Source organism: Cryphonectria parasitica (assembly GCF_011745365.1).
Source record: "Cryphonectria parasitica EP155 unplaced genomic scaffold M406scaffold_5, whole genome shotgun sequence".
NCBI lineage: Eukaryota > Fungi > Ascomycota > Sordariomycetes > Diaporthales > Cryphonectriaceae > Cryphonectria > Cryphonectria parasitica.
The window spans coordinates 3,995,035-4,014,674 of NW_024468913.1; the positions used below are offsets into that span (position 1 = coordinate 3,995,035).

Sequence of the window (19,640 nt, forward strand, 5' to 3'; positions counted from 1 at the left end):
TTGCGACAGGAATATATAACTAGAGCATAGCTTATCAATGATCATGCAGTCCTCCTTTTTAGCACACTGTTTGTCAATGTTCACCTCTAATTATACTTTACTTACTGCCAGGAGTCTCGGGTCTAAATGGTCTTCGTGCATTCATGATATGAATCTGCTAATTACTTCGTTTGGAGGATACGGATGCCGTATTCATTGGCCTTAACCGTATACATTTGCTCCGACACTTACTTATTACAGAGTTTACAGCCAGAACTGCTGACTTATGCTCTAATTCACTTAGAAACCCTCAAAGGATCGCATCATGACTAACCACATTATCACTGAGTTATAGGTGTACCCGACGCAAACCTACGTAGGAAAAGAAGAGGTGAGAAGTATGAAAACATGCTTTTAAGTTAGGTTAATGGCCTCCTAGTTAAGGGAACATCGTAAAGTGGAGAAGGCAGTTATGACTCATCCGATGACGAAGGACTTGAGCGCAGAGACACGCTGTCTGCCCTTCTCGACGGTTCTTTCGCATATGGTCTCATCCTGTTGTTATTGACTGTTGGGCCCACACCGTACACATTCCTCAAACCAGCACCGAGGCCCACTCCTCCGCCCATGCGGACACGGTATGGTCGCTCACGATACGTAGCATTGTGGGCGGCGACCAGTGTATCCTTCACGTCGCGAAGCTGTTGTCCGAAGTGCTTCAGACCAAACAGCTCCTGGATCCTTCGGTCGACATCGGCCTGGTCCATAACCGCGCTTGAGCCTCCGCGACGGCTCATGGTAGCCGTCAGAGTTTTCACGAGCTCCTCATGGCGGCGGCCGTCCTCCTGAAGATTTGCGAGGCGGCGTTCGTTCTCAAGAGCCGAGAGGCGGCTTTTCTTTGCGGCGTGAATCTTGGTCTCCTCGTCCGTGATGAGCATGTCGAGGTACGCCAGGGTCGCATCATTGTACGCCGTAATGGAGTGCTTTTGGAGGAAGAGGCCGAATTCCGCAGCCGCCTGACGGATCTTCTCGTGCTCCATCTGATACTCGCTGACTTCCTTGTTGATCTGGTTGATCGCTGTGGCCCGGAGCGTGGTGTCGTCAGCGTGCGACTTGAGCTGCTTCTCGATCTGAGGGTCTAATATGGTCGCAGTATATTCCTGCAGTTCGACTGTGACGTGCATATGTTCCATCCAATGATGCTTGCAAGCATCGCCGCGAGAGTTGCCACTCTCGTCCATCGCATAGCAATTTATCAGACCCGGATCAGCGACGCGTTCGATCTGTACATTGGACAAGTAGCATGCCGTGTGGCAATGTGTCTTATAGTCAGTAACGACTGTGCCGGTTCCGGTGCCATCATCCTGGACTTCGATGCAGTGCTGGTTCTTGCAGACGGTTCGGGGGCGATCCAATGGTATAGCTCTGAATTGTGTCCTCTGTAGATTTAATCGTCTCCGCAGATCCTCCCCGGATAGGCGTAGATTCTCCAGTTCCCCTTTCTGGTCCTCACATCGCGCCATATTAACCCGGATCATCTGTGCAACGTCCGCCATGGGCTTTGTGAGCTCCAGGATGAGCTGCCGGGCCCTATTCAGGCTGATAGTATTCTGGATGCGATGCAGTGGGCTTGATTTGAAATGCTCGATTAATCGAAGAGTCTCTTCCCGTAAGCGTTCCCAGCTGAGATCAAAATCCTGCTTATTCGGCAGCGGAACACCTTGCTTGAGCGCAGCTAGATACCTGAAGGCCTCGGAATCAAAGCAATAGGTTCTCTCCGTGGTTAAATGCAGGCCAACGTCGGAATGCTGACTGAGCAGCGCCTTCAGAGGGCCGAAGGTATCTCCAGGCATATAGTTTGATATGCGAGTGTTAGTGAAGCTAAAAACCATATTTTTAGCTGTACTGCGGTGAACTGTAGGTATCTGCAGTTAGCGATTCGCCTTGAACATCTCAGGAGTTGCTTTCAGAGATATCGCTCAAAGTATCTTGCAGAGCAAATAGAAGGGATGATGGAGAAAAGTCTTGAAGAGACAAAAGAATGTGGTATGCCTTACGATGAGTGAGCAGTTCTTTCATACAGAAGTTGAAGGTAACAGTAAGACGAGCGCTATTGCTCTTAAGAAGAAACAAGATTCCATGCAGCTCATTATAGCTCTGCAGCGTATTGAGGATATCAGCTATATTCTTCTCATCATACGCAACACCCCGAGTATCGCCGATACCAGGAGTATCAATCAAGCGAATAGTGTGACAGCCAATGGCAATGGAGTGAACGGATGTTTCCTGTGTAGCAGATGCTCCTTTACTCCCATCCGCTTCATCATTCCGGGAAGAACCTACCATGATCTTGACTTCCTCGATCTCATCACCAGAGCGCGACCTGTTCATTCTCTGAACTGCAAACGAAGTCGGGATAGCCCAGTTGAAATGATTACATTCGATTGCTTCGTCGAGCTTTTCAAATGTCAGGTAGTTGACAAAGGCGTTAATAAATGTGGACTTGCCAACGCCGGTCTCTCCGAGGATAAGAATATTGACATCATCAGGCTTCTGAAGATTCTTGAGGAAGCTAAGCAAAGCGCCAGGCTCATGATACACCCAATCGCTCTCTCGCGAACAACAACTGTTGCATCGGAACGCGTAGTTGTAGTAAGAGCTCCAGCCGCACTCGCAGTAGATGTACTCGTCCGAATAGCCGAACTCGAGTATTATTGGATTTAGCAAAACGGCTGCGCAGCACGCCACAACTCCACAGCACGTGTTTATATATCCAACAAGTATAGCTTCGCATCAAGTGTGATGTATATGCAGCTTTACTGTGTAATAGTACTGCTGCATCCGTCAGATACGAGAAATGAGGCGATCGGGGCAAGGATCAAAAGAAAGGAATACTTTCATTCATCCGATGCATTCCCTACGATTACAATACACCTGCAACCCGTGATCAAAGCTTCCACCGCGCTTTGACAGCCTTATTTTGCCCACTGAAGATCACATGAAGAGCGTTCAGCAGCAAACGCAGACTCCAAGTAGGCCGGTTCCTTTCCCAAGACTTTAGAGCTCATGCTCCTACTAAATTCGTACAACCTTATAGGAACATTGATAGAATTCATATGATAATTATATTACAAGATAAAAGAGCGCACTGTAAGCAGCAATCCCAGCATCAGCTCGCTAGAGCCTTGATTCATTTCTTCATCAGCTACCCTTGTGACGAATAAGGCCTAACTTAGGCTTGTCTATCATATAGGGATTCCGAGCTGTAGCTTGAGTCCTTGGATTTGGGCCTCCTGGTTCCGGAGCTGCTGGTTCTTGACTATGATACTCTGCCGCAGCTCCTCTTGCCTATCCCGGGCATCCTTGATCTGATAGGACGCTTCCTCCCAGTTCTGCTTGTAGAAATCAACCAGGTACTGTAGCTCGTCCACCTGCTTTTGCATTTCCAACTCGATCTCTGCCTGCAGCCCAAGCTGGGCGGGGGCTTGCTGCTCAAGAAGCGCTGTGTATTCCTTTTCCAGGTGCTTCAGCTGCGCGAGGGTCTTCTGCAGGCGGGCTTTCAAGGCATGCATCTCGGCCGCCTGCTCGTGGTCCTGACGGTCTGCATCCTGGAGGTTTGTTTCGAGATCCTGAAGGCGCGCTTGAAGCTGGTCTAATTCTGCATTCGGCTGATTCGTTGTGTGCAATGAGAGTGAAGCGGTATGGAAATCAAGTTGCTGCTTTAGTCTGTTGATTTCGGCATCTTTCTGAACCAACAAGGCCTGTTCTCGCTGCAGTGACTCCTCGGCAGCTTCAAGATCCGTGAGCATAGCATCCATAGCGGCGTTGGCAGCATTTAGGTCGGTACGAAAACTGCATTCTCAGATTGCAGTGCGATGCTCTCATCAACCACTTGCTGCTGTTCAGTTCTCAGCATAGTATCCATATCCATAATGGCGTAGCATTTGAAGCTCAGGGAAGGAAGATGCTAGCGAGACTGGGCGCTGAGCAGGTAAATTGCCGGAGAGAGCGGGTTATAGAGGATTTTCAAGGCTTATTTCAAATGCCTGTTGAGATTCAGAGCCTCATAAGATGTCACAACAATTTTGAGGCTGCAGAAATAACGGTCATGGTCCGCGGGGGAGTAATGTCTCGCACTGTGCCACATTCGCTTTTCGATTTCCAACATGTGCGACCAAAGCCCTACCATATGAATCCCCAAGACAGTATTGCACCCACACGAGCGAAAGCTTTCCGGCAAGGCTCTTCGAAGTACTCTAGCCGCAGGGCTTTATGTATCTACTTGTACAGTACATGCATGCAGTGCTGACAGCATTTAAAACAGGGCGTTATGGAGAGGACCGCGCATCTTTTCCAAATTTAGGTATATTAAGGCTCTTTGGGAAGTAATCGATGTTTGACTCGGCCCGATCACATACAGACAGGTGTACTCTGACACCCAGTCCATTCCCACATCTATGATATGGCGGCCTGATGCCAACAAAAGCTCTCTTGCTTCGACATCCCATTGAGCTTCTGCCGCTTCGAGTCCGACCGAAGTCTTGACTTGATCCCTCATTGATTGGTCTGAATACTAAAGAGCATGGCTCCGGATCGTGAAGTAGTTGATCATCTCGTGCAGAGTTGCAACATTAGCGAGGATCGGGCTATCGCGTTGCTCCAGGTAAGAAGGACCTTGAGCATCATATATCCGCGGACTAACTAGAGATCAGAAATATCATAACGATGCCGAAAATGTCAAAACTCATCTCGCCAGGTTGTCCAGATACTGTCCTGTTGCTCGCCAAGCCTCTGGTGTAGCAAGCCAAGAATCCGCCTCACTAGGTCCGACAAAGGAAAACCAGAGGATCTGGCCAAAAGCTTCCCGCTCATCAGGATCAGCAAGTCCTCTGACGGGTAGTTGGAAGCATGGCGAGCTGCCTTACTCCAGTTCTGGTGGAAGTCTTCAGAATGAAACAGGCGAGCTCCCACTCAAGAGTAAAGACTCTTGGAGAGGAACTCACTATCCATTAAAGACACCTTATGAAGCGCGTTTACGAGAACGTCCGCTATCAGATCCAGTCGCAGCTGAGAAAGCTGATGTCGACAGCGAAGGCATAGCTTCCGACAATGAGGATGAGCCAGGCGAAGCTGTCCTCGAAACGCCGAGTCCACAAATACGGTGCTCTCTCGAAATGCACGCCAAGAACGAATGGGACTTCCAACTGCCAAAATTCCCTCGTCCCTCGCCAGAGGCCCTCGCCAATGCTGCTGAGGACCTCGATCTCCGAGTGCTCCTGGGAGCAGTGCAACACGGGTGGACTGCACGACTTATCTCGAACCATCTAGACAGGTTTGATCCGGAACGCCTGAGAGAGGCATTCAATAGCCCAGTGGAAGGGGTGCCCTCCATGTTCTACTCTGTCTCGACGAACAATGAAGCGATTGTCCGACTGTGCTGTTCATCCTTCTGGAGTTCCCCTCCTTGCTTTCGCGATCGTTAATAGTCAAAATATTGGGGCTGATACGACACAAATGGTGGCGCCATACTTCTGGGTCTCGGCGTACCTCCCGGGACGATCCCCCATGTCTGCTACAAGCCTTATATTGAGGAGCTCTCCGGAAAGAAGCAGATGAAGAATGCTCCAGACGAAAGCAAAGACCCAGACCCGGATTGGTTCACAAAAGGGGTGAAGAATAAGCTCATGCAGACGATAAATCTCACTCAACAATACTATCTCGCTAAAGCTGATAAACTAAAGCGGCCTTCCCTGCGGCAGAAGCAAGTCGCTAGTCGGCGGAATGCTGAGCCTCTTCTCGGTATACCGTACTTTCTAGTCGGACAATCACTTGCGTCTAGCCGCCTGCTCAAGAAATTTCTGACGAATCTCGCCAAGGGAAACAACCAGGGTTCCAAGCCTCTTGTGCTGGCTTTTGCTGGACCCAGCGGCCATGGCAAGACGGAGCTTGCTAGACGCCTAGGATACCTTCTCTCACTGGAGCTCGAGGTCGTCGACTGCACCACTGTCACCAGAGAAATTGAGTTGTTTGGTCCCCGTAAGCCTTATCACGGTGCCAATGAGGGCGCTCCACTCAACAACTTTCTCGCGCGTCATACAGGAGAGCGATCTATCGTGTTCTTCGACGAATCTGAGAAGACTACTCGCGATATTCATCAGGCACTGCTGCTACCTTTTGACACTGGTATAGTGAATTTACTTATCTATTAGAGTGTAAATTTGTGACTGAAACTCTTCAGCTGATATTCGCTATAGGAGATTACCGAGATCGCAGAAACCTGAACAAGGTTGACTGTTCACAGACCATTTTCATTCTTGGTACAAATGCGATAAATAGAGACATCCAGGACTTTTGCAGCGATAACCAGGCAATATTCAGCGAGGACCCAGAGCTCCAGGATAAGGCAGCGAGGGATTTATCCAAGATTATCAAGGACGGCTTCCGAACGCGCTTTGATGTCAGTGGTTTTTTTTTTTCCACCTTCACGGAAAAGATCGCGGAAAGAATGCATCTGATACAAAGAATATCTAGGCTCCACTAACCGGGCGCGTCTCTGACTTCATACCTTTCCTGCCATTCTCGCTTTTGGAACAGACAGTGGCAGCGCATAAGTCAGTGCTCGTATAGTGTCGACGGGGGAACACAATACTCAAGTTGGCTGACAAATAAGCAAGGTTTCTCTTGGAGCTGTGCCAGCAGGTGCGCGAGCCGGTCCGTCTGACCGCAGACACCGATGAACAACTCCTAGGAGACGTCCATTTACGGGTGCCGCGCGACGGCGCTGTCTGCCGCGCGCTCGCCGAAGCCAGCTACGACGCCCACCTCGGCGCACGCAGTCTTCAGTCCGCTGTCGAGCAGGTGCGGGAAAAGCTCACAGAAGCATATTTGGATGAAGAGGATACGATTGCAGAGGGCAGAGGGCTGAAAGACTTCATTTTAGAAGAAAGGGGTGGTGAATTGGTGGTTCATATTTCTCCAGATAGTACACCGTCTCAAGGTCGAGTAAAATGGGAACTATAATAGTAATTATATGCTTATGCCTTTGCATATATACCGTGGAGCCTCCGTAAGCAAGGACTGCCGAATGTCATATTCAACCCCCCACAATCACCAAGCTGAGACATCCACGACATTACACCTGTTACTACAAGACACAAACTGAACCGTTGCAAGCTCAGAAAACTTCACAGACATCGTAGGACTAAAATCCCACATTGTGATGGCCAAAATTCCCCCTGCACCGAGCACTCTCTCATCTCCTTCGCCACATGATTCAATTTGTTGAAATTTGAAAGGTTGCAAGGCAGAGACAGAGTTAGCTGGGTTGTCCGAGATCTCAACTGGCGATCCGCTAGCATCGGACACACTCAATAATGCTAAGAAAAGCCAACATTCGCATTTCCGGAAGACGGGCGTCGGGGCACTCGTACGGAGGAGCATTGGTGGCGTTGGGTGGATGAACTCATCAAGGAGCCTTCGACGTGCTGGTTACAGACCTTCAAGGCCGCCTAGACTACTCTCAGACAGATGTTGACGGGCCCCAAGACAAGATGCTCGCTCAATTTTTCTTCCCTCCCTTCCCACCTCTTCCACCTTTGCCTTGTTTCGCTCCACCCTTGCCACCACCTTTGCTGCCTCCTCCGCCGCCTCCTCCTCCTCCTGCCTTTTTCCCACCTGCTGTGCCACCGGTCATCATGATCGTCATCTTGCCTACCGGTACGACGTTGTTCCCCTCTTCGGGCTTGAAGCTCTTGATCAGCTCCACCTCGCGCGGCCACATCCTCTCCGGGTCCCTAGCCTGCTCATCGATGCTCCCCCTCTTCGTAGCAGCAACCTTCCACCTCTCGAGCATCTCCTTGATCGCCTTGCCCTTCTTTGTCGGGCCGGGCTGGATCTTCACCTTGTACTTGCACTTTGACATGGCTGCCCAGGGTGCACAGACGGGTATGGCCTGGAGGATCTCATCACCAGGCAGTGGTGTTCCGATCAGGGCATCCAGCGGCGTCACGGCCTGCTCCTCGCTATCATCCAGAACCTCGAGGCCCTCGTCGAGCATCAGCCGCCGCATCTCCTCGTGCTCGGCCGTCTTCTGTTTCTGCTTTTCCTGTGCTTGCCTGCGCCTCTCGCGTCGTGCTTCTTCCTCTGCCTGCTTCTCAACCTTGGCTCTGGCTTCTTCTTCGGCCTTCTGGCGACCCTTGGCGGCGCCGATGAGCTGCTCGTGCATGGCGCGATCTTCTTCATCCTGGTCTTTGTACTTTGCAGCAATCTTCTTTTGCTTGGCACGCCGCCCGCGCTTTGCTGGTGCCCCGTTATTTTGTGGTACGGAACCGTCCGCAGTGGTCTCACTGGCGGCGGGTTTCTCTTCGGCAGTGCCTGAGATGGCTCCATCAGGTGCACCAGTACCAGTGTCGTCTTCCTGGTCGCCTGACCCGTTTTCGACTGCGCTCACGGCGCCTCCATCAGCTGTGGCGTCTGCGACCAGGGCACCAGACATCATTGCCTCCGCTGGTTCCCCGATGCTCAACTTCTGGTAGTCATCCTTCACATGATCAACAAAATCACCGTCCAGATCCTCATCATCGTCATCATGAACAGCAATAGCATCCCCCTCATCCTCGTCATCTTCCTCCTCCTGTTCCACATTAGTCTGCAGCGGATTCCGCCTGTCGTGATTTTCAACTTCGTCTTGTTCTTCCTCTGATTCGTCGGCACCGTCCTTCACTTGCTCGAACTCGCCAGATCGATGCTTGGTGGCACCACCATCTATATGACCGATGGGACCCCTAGCGCCAGCAGGCTGAGACTCGTCTGCTTCGACGAGCCTGTGCTTGACGTGATTGGCCTTGCTCTCCTCGCTGATTTTGAACACGAAACCAAACCCAAGGACGAGAGGTTGGGGTGTCAGGATGTTCTTGTTGCCCCGCACCATGAAGCTTCCGGTCGGGAGATACTCGCCAGTAGGTGCAGACTTGGACACCTGCTCGGCGTTGACCCACCAGGCCCCCATTCCGGCCTTTGAGTCCCAAGCGTTGGATGAGCAGACCGACAAGCTCCCGGCTTGGGCCAAGGTCGCTGGCGGAACGGGTGCATCGGGGGTTTTGGGGTTGTTTTTGATAATGACAGATGCTGCGCCATGCATGTCAGCGTGCACATAGATATCCCCCTTTCCAAGATGCTTCCTGTATAACATTTCGTTCTGGCTGGCGTCTCGGCCGCCGACGACGAGGTATCCATCTGAGGATATAAACCACAAAAACTTCTCGAACCACATCTGACGGCGCGTAGGTTGCAGCGTCGGCTTCTCCTGTTTTAGACCCTTCTTGAGGTCCTGCACAATCTTCTTCTCGGCGCTCTTCAGCGCTGCTACAGATTGCTCCACGGTCCTCTGCTCTTTCACGGCAGCCACCTTCTTCTGGTCGTAGTAGTCGCGGGCGTTTGCAAATGGCGTCAGACCGAGATTGATCTCGATGACAAGTCTATTGTCAGGCGACTGAGCCTTGTCTTCCTTGTCCAACTCCTCCTCCTCGTTGGCATCCTCCTCAGAGTCCTCAGAGCTGGTGTCATCTCCTCCGTCCGCTTCTTCTCCTCTGTGTTCCTCCGCATCGACCTCTTCCTCTGCCAGAAGTAGGGTGATCATGTTCCGTTCCAGGTCCAAGGGCAGCTTAATGATTTCCGCGACCGCGTTGTGTCGTTTTTGCTCCCGCGCGATCAGCTTGCCGATGTTGACCCAGTCCATGCCTTGGGAGATGAGACCATTGACAGCATCGATCGCCTCCGCCACACGGTCTGCGTTGGCTTCAATAGCACCAGCTTTGCGCAGATTGAGTATCTGCGCCGTCTTGAGACCCTCGACCTTCTGCTCCTGTATGGCCCGGACCGCCTCGAGCTTCCTCTTTGCGGTGGCTTCGCGGTCGCTCAGCCTGGCCTCCAGCTTCTGGCCCTCGATGGAAGAGAAGAACTCATCAAGGGTCTTGTTGAAGCTGTCAAAGGTCAGGATGGTGTACTGGGGGTCGTGTTCGTATTTATGAGGCAAGAATGGCTGGAAATCTTCGTATAAGAGCCCCTGCGCCTTCTCAGCCTCCGGCGTCGAGGGATGGTCGCCCCCCTTGGCATCGCGCTTTCTGGCGACAATGTAACCTTTGCAGGTGGCTGCGCTGGTCACCTCGTCCACTATCCTGCGGGCTTCCTCCAGTGCATGGAAGAGTGCCTCGAAGAGCACATCGTTCTCGAGCACCTCGCCCGGCATGACGGTGGGCTCGAACCCGGTTGCCGCAAAGGCATGATCGACCACGACAGGAGGTAGTTCTTCCAATGAGGTCGTCAGGCCCCTCCTCAGCTCATCGCCGGGTTTTCTCTTGTGTTTTTTCTTGGCGAGGGCTGCTTCAGCTGCCTCGGCCTTCTTGACCGACGCCGAGAGCGCGCCGCGGACCCGCTCTCGAACCAGAGGAGGCACGCCACCATAGTTCTGGCGATTTTCGAGCGAGTATGTCAGACCGGCCCTCTGAGGTTCCTGGCCTTCGCCCTCGGAGACGTTGCGCAGGATAGCCAGGATCTTGAGGTCGGCGTCGGTGAGGATGACATTGCCGGCAGCAAAGAACTCGAGATACAGGCGGTAGGCGCCGTCGCTGAACTGGAGCTCCATGATCCTGTCCGTCCCAACCTGTGATATAGACGAGCATCTCCGTGTCTTGAGAAACTTTCTCAAGCGTGCAGTAAAGGCGGAGGGGGCAGCAGCAGTAGCTCGCGTGAACTCGGTCAAGTGGGTCCGGAACCCGGAGTCGATGAGGAGCTGTTCTCGCTTCCCAGCCACGGCGAACTTGAGGAGGATCTTCTTGGAGGAGATGTCGTAGATGTTGGCCAGGCGAAGGCCGACCAAGCCCTGGGACAGTTCATGGGCGGCGACCTAGCCATGGAGAAAGAGAGGAAGAACAGTCAGCCGGCATGGCTCGCCCGCAGCATCAGCAAGGCAGAAGACATACCTTGACATCCAGAGACGAGAAGCGTTGCTTCATATTTTTGAGAACCACGACGAGGTTTGTCCTGGAGGCAATATCGGCGGTTGGCTGCTATGCTTGGGGAAACAGGCAGCGTCAAGAATGTGGGGTACAGAAACGCAGTGCTGGAGTGAATCATACTAGTACATATGGTTGATTATGTAAGTAGTGACATCACCTCGATCATTTGTTGATATACAAATGAAGGAGAAAAAAGAAGCAAGACCAACAAGAAGAGAAAAGGGAAGAAGAAAAAACTACAACGAAGAAACCCCCCATCCACTCCCTCTCCACGTTCCTTCTTCTCTGACAACAATTTTTTCGGCACCCTATGACATTTCTGACGTAAACCCTCGGCAAATACCACGGTGGTGTTTCTCCGGATAGGCAATTGTTTCCTCTGCCTCATGGAGCCGTTGCTTCACATCCCTCGTTGGCTCGCAATAATTGTGCGCAATCTTTTTTTTAAATATTCGAAGGGAAGTTTGAAGTCTTTTTTTATGACCTACCAGCACTTCCTCCATTGTTTTATTTGCTTGGCTAGGTCCTCCACATACTGGACCAGCTTGGCCCGAGGAGACCGTCGCCAGACCACCAACCAGGTTAGTTTTGAGCGTAGTCAGCCAGTAGCCATGTCGGAACTCCTGGGGCAGAGATTCCAACCAGAAGAGGTGGTTTCGGAGATGCTTGTCGAAAGCTCGTGCAGCGGAGCCATCGGATCTCATGACAGTATCGGCCCCACGTGTGATATTACTGGCCTCAGAGTGTACGCCCGCAACACCGGGGGCTGTCGTACTGTTTCCATGTATTGGGACCTTATCCCTAGTGCGATGTATAACGTCACATCCACCGGCAGTGATCGTGAAATCAATCCCTCTGTGAACTGGCTGGCCGAGCTCGTGGGCGAGTACTGGGCCCGGCGGCTCCCCAGATGGCTGTCACGTCTTCTCTTTGGCTGGAAAGCACTGGTAGAAGAGCTTTTTTCTTTTTTTTTTTCTTCTTTCTCCAAGGCTTTGGCAAACAACTCCCCTGCCTTGTACGCCCTCGCCGCCGTCGCGCCCCCTTTGGGACCCGATTCGACCGTATATCCAAGCAGCTGGGCGTGGTAGAGAGTTAAATGCTCTCTCGGGCGTCGGAGGACGAGTCTACCGCCGCCGACTCGAGCCTGACGACGACGGCCATGCCAGAAAGGGCCCCAGTAGAAAGAGGACGGCCTTCGCTCTTGACATTTGATACCTCCACCGAAAGGGGGGGGGGAAGGGTTTATATACGTCGTCTCCTTCTCATCATGGAAAGTGTGCGCAGCAAGGAGCAGTTAACAGGGTCTACTACCATATTACAGAGTGCTTAAATAGCCCAAGGTGAATTTTTACTTTCCAGGGCCAGCTTGCAGTCTTGCACCAGAGAACTCGTCATTCTCAACAGCATTAAGTCTTTTGCTGGACCAGTAGGTCCCGCGCTCAAAACGTCATCTAGTTGTGAAAGTGTCCAAACACTACGGGAGGTATCTTGACATCCTCGGTCAAAAGCTGTCGTGGCAGTCCCCATTTTCCTTGATTTGTTTTCAAGACAAACATCCACTGCTTCGATCTTTGAGATGTGATCCAGGCGTGCCAGGTAGGGGGGGGGGGGCGACATGTGAAAGATCCTCAACCGCTCAACCGGAAAGAAGGGTTTCATTCAAAATCTTGGGGCCCAGGGGGCTGGTTACATTGACCTACGGGTTGGCGCGAGCGTTCCCATGGCAACAAACCAGGTCATCCCATCCATCCCGTCCATCCACCCCACCCACCTTTACACACTCTCTTTTCTGTGGGTGTGTATCTTTTGTGTAGAACCAAGTCACCTTCCAGAGAGATATCATCTCTCCCGCTCCCGATGGAAGATGTTGTCGCTGAAGCCTGAGTTAGGTAGACAGGCGACGGCCCTAAGTATCTGCGGTGTTGCTGCTAGAGATGCAGCTGAGGTGGCAGCAAGCATCCTGGGCAGGCTGGCTGGGGATGCAGAAAAGACGGGCTGGAGTGGCTGGGGAAGAAAACCCCATCCTGGAAAGCCAATTGCGTTGTGTTGCACGTCTATCACCTCCTGCTCCACTTCCCCAGCCATCTCTGATGCGCGAGAGAGGGGGGAAAAGAGAGAAAAGTCAGATCCATCTTATTTCAGATCCAGGTCCAACCTGCCAGTTCTCACCCCCACCCCGGCTGTACGGGAACAAAGACCTATCAACTTGAGAAATAGGGTGGTTGGGCATTCTTTAATGGCGACGTACACTTACGGACGCACCAACAGTGTAGTGTGCATGACGGTGCCTGAGCCGTCGTGGTCCTCAAGGCCTGACGGCCACTACTTACTTAGTATCTAGGCTGAAGCCCTGTAGTGCTGTCTTGCTGCCGAGACAAGCAACGTCTCCTAGGGCAGGCAGCTCACCTACTACTTTGTGCCCCCCTTCTCGTGTCCTCTCTTTCTCTCTCTGTGTGTGTATGTGTCTTGCTGTCCAATCTGGTGGACTCGCGCCGAGCCGGCCTGGCAGAATCGGGGTGTCAGACACACACAAGACACACGAGGACAGGGGTCACCCGGAGCTGGAAGCCCTGGTCCAGCCTGTCTGGCTGTCTGGCTGTCTGGCTGGCTGTCAAGCTAGGCTTGTTTAGGGATGGGATAAACATGGACAAGCTGCGGCTGTGTAGCTCTGGGCACAGGTCCCCACCCAAAGTAAACACACCTCTCTTTGGAGGGAGCTTGGGCCCTGGGGCCACATGCATGGCCGGTAGCAAGCGCCGTAGCAACCGTCCAGTCCAACGAGAGACGAGGAAGAGGAGAGGAGGATGGAAGAGGGAGGAGAAGTAGCTCTCTGGGGGACTATTTCAATGGCCCGCCTTCTCTTCTTCCCTCCTCTTCTATTCTTCCCACGTTTCCTTCCCTCTTGTTTCTGATCTAGTCCCTCCTCTCTCTTTCTCTCTTTCCCACACATACGCTCAACGCCAACGTCCTCTCCTCCTCAATCGAGCAGATCAAGAGCAAGCATACACATACACAGAGCCTCATCTGGGAATCAAATCTTTCTCTTTGAAACCTCAGTCCCTCTTCTTCTGCTTCTTCTTCTTCCTCCAACCACGCCCGGAACTCGATCGAAAAATCCAGAGTCCAAACAGAAGGAGTCCGTTCCATCCAATTGGTAGGGTCCTTCTCTTTCTCTCTCTTTTTCTTTCGACTTCTTTCCCCAGGAAGAAGCCAGAGGAAATCTTTTTTTCTTCCTCTTGTCTCCTGAGACCTTGACTTGAACAGTCAACGTCTTTTGGAGCGACGAGGTTGAGAAGAAGACGACTCTGTGCGCCCATACAAGGCAGTCAACCTGGATTTTGAAGCGAGAGTCCCCGTCCCCTTCAGCATCTTCCCCTCGTCGTACCGCGACGCCGAGCAGAAGGAGTCGGTCACGACCACCCACGAGGAGGTGCAGATCGAGCTCCCTCCTCACCACCACCAAAGGCCCGGGCGGGAAGGTAGTCAGTACTCTTCCCACTCCGCCGCTTCTGCTGCCGACCTTCCGCCTCGCGGAGAGCAGCGTCGCTACTCTGAGGAAGAGGTCCGCATCGTCAGGGAGAGGGAAGACGAACGTTATCGCCGCCGCCCCGGTGTCCGTCGTGAGGAGTATTACCGCGAAGAGCTCAAGGAGCAACAGCCCAGGTATTGCCCAATACCCATCTGTTTTCGTTGCAGTCCTTTTCCTTGAGAGACGGCGCCAGGTCTTCCCCCATGAAATCGTGTGGTCGCTGGCGTGATTCCTGATGTCGCCAGATGAAAAGCCCAACTGCCTCTGCCAGCCTCCTCCTCCATCTCTTCCTCCTCTCTGTGCAAGAAGCCCACTGCTGACTCTGCATTGCTTTTTTTGTCGTATGTGAACAGGCCTGCTCGTTCCACCTACTCTGACACCCACATCGAGATCGACGCCCACCGGCCTCGTCACCACCACCATCACCATCACGAGCAGGAGGAGCATCGTCAACACGAGCACCTGTCCGAGCAGTACTATTCGCCTATCGACAAGATCGAGCGTGAGTACCGTGCTCGATATCAACCCGGCTACCGTGAGGACGTCCGCGTGACCGAGACCACTGTCGACGGATCGTATCACCAACAACACCGCCGACCTGTCGTCCAGGAGAGCGTCCACATCGACGAGACCGTCATCGACGAATCTCATCATCACCACCACCACCGTCCCGCCGTCAAGGAGAGCGTTCACGTCAGCGAGACCACCGTCGACGGATCTTACCGCCGACCTGTGATCAAGGAGACCGTCCGCGTCGACGACACTACCGTCGAGACTCCCCGAATCCGCCCATTTGTGAGGGATTCCGTCCGTGTCGAGGAGACCATCGAGTTGGACCGCTCTGAGCGCCCCAAGCATCATCAACACCACCGCCATCGCCACGACGAACAGAAAGTCAACATGGGTTACTTTGACGAGGATGGTGAGTTTTGTCCCCGAGTGCTGCTTTGTTTCTCTGCTTCGTAAACTACAGATGTACCAATTTGGTTCCCTCCTCCCTTCCCCCCCCCCCCCCTCTCTCTCTCAAACCTCCTTGCCACTTCTCCAATCTGAATGCCCTCCCCGTCGTAGGCCATTATCACTCTTTCCGGCACGGCCTCCATAAGTTGGCGGACCGTGTCGTCCATCCCGAAGGGCGTCATCATCAACATCATCATTCTCATCCTCATCATCATGAGCATAAGACTGGGGAGGTGGTGGTGGAGGTTCGGGAGAGCCACCCTCGACATGAACACTCGGCTTACTCTGAGGACCCTGCGCCCTATACAGTCACCATCCCCTGCCACCACATCCGGATCGGCGATATCCTTATGCTCCAGGGCCACCCGTGCCAGGTGATCCGCATCTCGAGCTCCAATGCCACCGGCCAGCACCGCTACCTGGGAGTCGACCTGTTCACCAAGCAGCTCCACGAGGAGTCCTCCCAGGTCCACAACCCGGCGCCCAGCGTCGTCGTCCAGACCATGCGCGGTCCCATCATGAAGCAATACCGCGTTCTTGACCTCCAGGACGGCAACGGTAAGCCCTGTCCTCTTTTTTTTTCTGGGCCCTTTATCTTCTTTCCTATCCGACGAGCGCGTGTAACTGAAAAGCTAACGCTGTGGATCTTCAGTCGTTGCCATGACCGAGACGGGCGATGTCAAGCAGAGCCTGCCGGTCAGCGAACAGTCCAACCTGTGGGAGCGCCTGTCCAAGGCCTTCGACTCGGGTCGGGGATCTTTGCGTGTGCTGGTGGTTCACCATCACGGCAAGGAGATGGCAGTGGACATGAAGGTGCTGCACGGCTCGTCGCTGTAGAGGAGAAAAATGAAAAAGGAAAGGAGCATGGGGCGAGGGCCATTGTGGGCAATGTCAAGCCTGAGAGTGTGTGTGTCTCTCATTTTTCCCCTGCCTGGTGATCCACTGCAGCTCGCCGGCCCTTTCTTACTCAGGGGGCGGCTCTGAGCTTGGTGTTGATCTCTTGCGGGCGAGACGCCATTTGGTGCTTGTCTTGTTTTCTTCTTCGTTTCTTCTTGCTTCTTTCTTCTTCTTTTTTTATTGTCGATATGAGGTAATGAGGGTTTTATGATGGTACAAATGAATGCTCCAAAGTCTCTAGGGGAAAACGTACATTCTCGTCGTTCGGGCCTGTTGCAAAGATATTCATGACACAAAAAAGGGCGAACTGGCACGACTGGGTTGGGGGGAAGGCTTCTTGGGAATCCAGGATTTTAGCCTCTAACTTGAGTATTTCCATGTCAGGATGATCTAGACATAGTCAGTCTTTTGTGTGTACATGGACCTCAGGAGATAATTGAGATTGCAGCATTGGGAATACATCGACTGTTGTAAAAAAACAATCAAAAAAAATTTGCTGTGCTTGAATGTGTGTAAGTGCCTTGTTTACACTGCTTGGCCGAGTGAGTACCTTGCTGGCTGCTGCGCAGTGAGCTGGACTGGATGGCTCAAGCTCAACGACTGTGGGGGGCACATGGATCTATCTATTCCTCGGGTCCGATAAGCACTTTTCCCACCACCACCACCTTCCCTCCACGTTTCACATGAGGGGTACCCTCTCTCTCGCGCTCTCGCCCCCCACCCCGTTCTCTCTTTTCCTCTTCTAGCAACAATTCTTCATTTTCATCTTATATTGCTCATATCTACAACATATAACACACATCACAATAGAGTGGCAGTGAAGAGAGTAGCTATGGGTGCAAACCAGTCCACACCATCATCTGCCGCTGCCGGACGGGCAGTTGCCGAGCGCCTCCGCGCCCTCGACCTGGAGAAGAAACAGGCCATCAACGAGGATGGCTTTGTCGAGGTCGACGGCCCGCTCAACGAGAAGACACTCGGTGCGCTGAGGCACTCGCCCTCTACCCTCGACGTTGGAGAGCTGGAGGACTGGCAGACCAGGCTGCTGAAGGATCCCAAGAACAGGTATATTATTACTCTCTTCCCTTATATTTCAACCTATTTGATATATAATCTCTGTATATATTTGATTGTGTGTGTGCACGGTGTGTATTGTGAGATGAGATCCGATGGTGTGAAGACGATGTTATATTTCTCTGTCTCTGGTCATTGTTTCTCACCTCTTTTCTCTGTTTGAAATAGGCTCGCCCTCTCGGCCCTGTCCGCCGCCAACCCTTCTGACGTCCTGACCTCTCGCTCCGCCAAGATCGCCGACCAGCAGGTCTACAATATCAAGATTCCCTTCGAGGGCGCGCCCATCACCAACCAGCGCAGCAGTGGCCGGTGCTGGCTCTTTGCGGCCACCAATGTCTTCCGGGTCGCCCTCATGCAAAAGTACAACCTGGAGTCGTTTGAGCTGAGCCAGGCATGGCTGTTCTTCTGGTAGGTTATCTTCATCTGTTTCCTTGGACAGCGGCTGACTCTTGATCCAACCTATCAGGGATAAGCTGGAGAAGGCAAACTTCTTCCTGGAGCAGATCATCGACACAGCTGACCTGGACCTGGACTCTCGGCTCGTCCAGACTCTCGTGCAGGCGCCGCTCTCTGATGGTGGTCAGTGGGATATGGTCTACAACCTCGTGACCAAGTACGGGCTGGGTACGTGTTTTCTGATGGAATTCTTGCCATATTCCCCTCTGTGCCCATGACAGAACCACTCAGAACGCTTCTCTACTTGCTCTTCTTTTCTCACACGCACACAGTCCCCCAGGTTCTCTACCCCGACTCCTTCAACGCCAAGTCCAGTTCCGTCATCAACTCCCTCATCTTCACTAAGCTGCGCGAGGACGCCCTCATCCTCCGGTCCATGCTCAAGTCACCCTCCACCACCGCATCCTCCATTGCCGCGGCCAAGGCCAAGATGGTCAAGGAGATCCATTCCATCCTCACCCTGACCCTGGGCCCGCCGCCTACCCCCAGCGACGAGTTCACCTGGCAGTTTGTCGACAAGAGCGGCCGAGCCAGGGAGGTCAGCGCCACGCCCCTCGACTTCGCGAGCGACATCTGGAGCGCCGACTTCCGCGTGACCTCGTCGGTCCTGGCGGGGCTCGTCTCGCTGGTGCACGATCCGCGCAACCCGCCTCTGTCGCTGCTGACCGTCGACAGGCTGGGCAACATGGTCGGCGGCCGGGGCATCACCTACATCAACGTCGACATGCAGACCCTCAAGAACGCCTGCGTCAGCATGCTCAAGGCCGGCCTGCCCGTCTTCTTCGGCAGCGACGTCGGCCAGTTCAGCGACGCGTCGGGTGTCATGGACGTGGCCCTCATCGACTACGAGCTCGGCTTCAACGTGAGCATGCTGGGCATGGACAAGGCCTCGCGCCTGCGGACGGGCGAGAGCGCCATGACGCATGCCATGGTTCTCACCGCTGTGCATGTCGATGAGAGGACCGGCAAGACGGTCAGGTGGCGGGTGCAGAACAGCTGGGGCGCAGATCGCGGCATGGAAGGGTGGTGGGTTATGACTGATGCTTGGTATGTGCATGTCCCTTATCTCCTCCCCCCCCCCTCTCTCTATATTATCTCTTGTGTTGGTGCAGATCTTGCTTCTTACTGACACATTTTCTCTCATAGGATGGACGAGTTTGTCTACCAAGCTGTGGTCGACCCACGTTTCTTGTCCAAAGAGGTCAAGGATGTGCGCAAGAAGGAGCCCATCGTCCTTCCTCTCTGGGATCCCATGGGCTCTCTTGCATGAGGGGGTACTCATTACCTGTCTGATTGAGAACCAATGGATTTTTTGTTTCCCTCGGCGGCGGCAGCGGCAGCAGCATGAACAGCAGCACAGCCGCATCATCTAGCCCATGTTCACCCTTCGTATACAAGAAAAGGTCGCACCAATGCATGCCGCAGGAGGCTGCAGTATGAATATATTTAATTGTACAGATTATTTAACTCGACTTGCATGAGGAAGTGATACACATTACGTCAAAAGAAACAAAACATCGGGACGCAAATTCCCTCGGTCAATCAACCCAGCTTTGCCCCCCCCCCCCCGGGGGCCTCCTCTTCCATGTGGCCCGGTATGAGCCTACTGGCCCCCGGCAGAGAGCAGAATAGCCGGCACGTGTAAGTACGGCATCTTTCCTCCAAGCACTGTAAGCCTCGCGTTCATATGTGTGAGCGGTGGTGGCGCACGTTGCCGGCCCGGGAAGAAG

The 19,640-nt window shown here is 53.2% G+C and overlaps 6 protein-coding genes across 6 annotated transcripts; 3 read left to right on the top strand and 3 right to left on the bottom strand.

Annotated features, from left to right (window-relative positions):
• Positions 1-449: 449 nt before the first annotated feature.
• M406DRAFT_258781 (uncharacterized protein) lies at positions 450-2,688 on the bottom strand (the record flags this gene model as incomplete). The annotated part of the gene is made up of 2 exons (XM_040917254.1): positions 450-1,894; positions 2,037-2,688. Coding segments are annotated over 2 exons (2,097 nt in total), but the record flags the coding sequence as incomplete, so codon positions are not given.
• A 536-nt stretch (positions 2,689-3,224) lies between these two features.
• On the bottom strand, positions 3,225-4,037 carry M406DRAFT_352094 (uncharacterized protein; the record flags this gene model as incomplete). Its single annotated transcript, XM_040922665.1, has 1 exon — positions 3,225-4,037. The coding sequence occupies exon 1, from the start codon at positions 3,795-3,797 to the stop codon at positions 3,225-3,227; it is 573 nt and encodes a 190-aa protein (XP_040776116.1). The 5' UTR covers positions 3,798-4,037.
• A 1,116-nt stretch (positions 4,038-5,153) lies between these two features.
• Positions 5,154-6,985, top strand: M406DRAFT_331468 (uncharacterized protein; the record flags this gene model as incomplete). The annotated part of the gene is made up of 5 exons (XM_040920634.1): positions 5,154-5,405; positions 5,574-6,015; positions 6,234-6,436; positions 6,679-6,837; positions 6,959-6,985. The coding sequence occupies 5 exons, from the start codon at positions 5,154-5,156 to the stop codon at positions 6,983-6,985; spliced, it is 1,083 nt and encodes a 360-aa protein (XP_040776117.1).
• A 444-nt stretch (positions 6,986-7,429) lies between these two features.
• On the bottom strand, positions 7,430-10,991 carry M406DRAFT_352095 (uncharacterized protein; the record flags this gene model as incomplete). Its single annotated transcript, XM_040922666.1, has 2 exons — positions 7,430-10,882; positions 10,959-10,991. 2 exons carry the CDS (start codon positions 10,989-10,991, stop codon positions 7,538-7,540), a joined length of 3,378 nt encoding a protein of 1,125 aa, XP_040776118.1. The 3' UTR covers positions 7,430-7,537.
• Positions 10,992-13,942: 2,951 nt separating this feature from the next.
• HEX-1 (translational initiation) lies at positions 13,943-16,859 on the top strand. Its single transcript, XM_040926187.1, has 4 exons — positions 13,943-14,657; positions 14,877-15,445; positions 15,793-16,041; positions 16,136-16,859. Exons 2-4 carry the CDS (start codon positions 15,424-15,426, stop codon positions 16,318-16,320), a joined length of 456 nt encoding a protein of 151 aa, XP_040776119.1. The 5' UTR covers positions 13,943-14,657; positions 14,877-15,423; the 3' UTR covers positions 16,321-16,859.
• Positions 16,860-17,146: 287 nt separating this feature from the next.
• M406DRAFT_292479 (peptidase C1B, bleomycin hydrolase) lies at positions 17,147-19,375 on the top strand. Its single transcript, XM_040919032.1, has 5 exons — positions 17,147-17,445; positions 17,623-17,862; positions 17,921-18,078; positions 18,183-18,957; positions 19,057-19,375. The coding sequence occupies exons 1-5, from the start codon at positions 17,213-17,215 to the stop codon at positions 19,178-19,180; spliced, it is 1,530 nt and encodes a 509-aa protein (XP_040776120.1). The 5' UTR covers positions 17,147-17,212; the 3' UTR covers positions 19,181-19,375.
• The last annotated feature ends 265 nt before the right edge of the window (positions 19,376-19,640 follow it).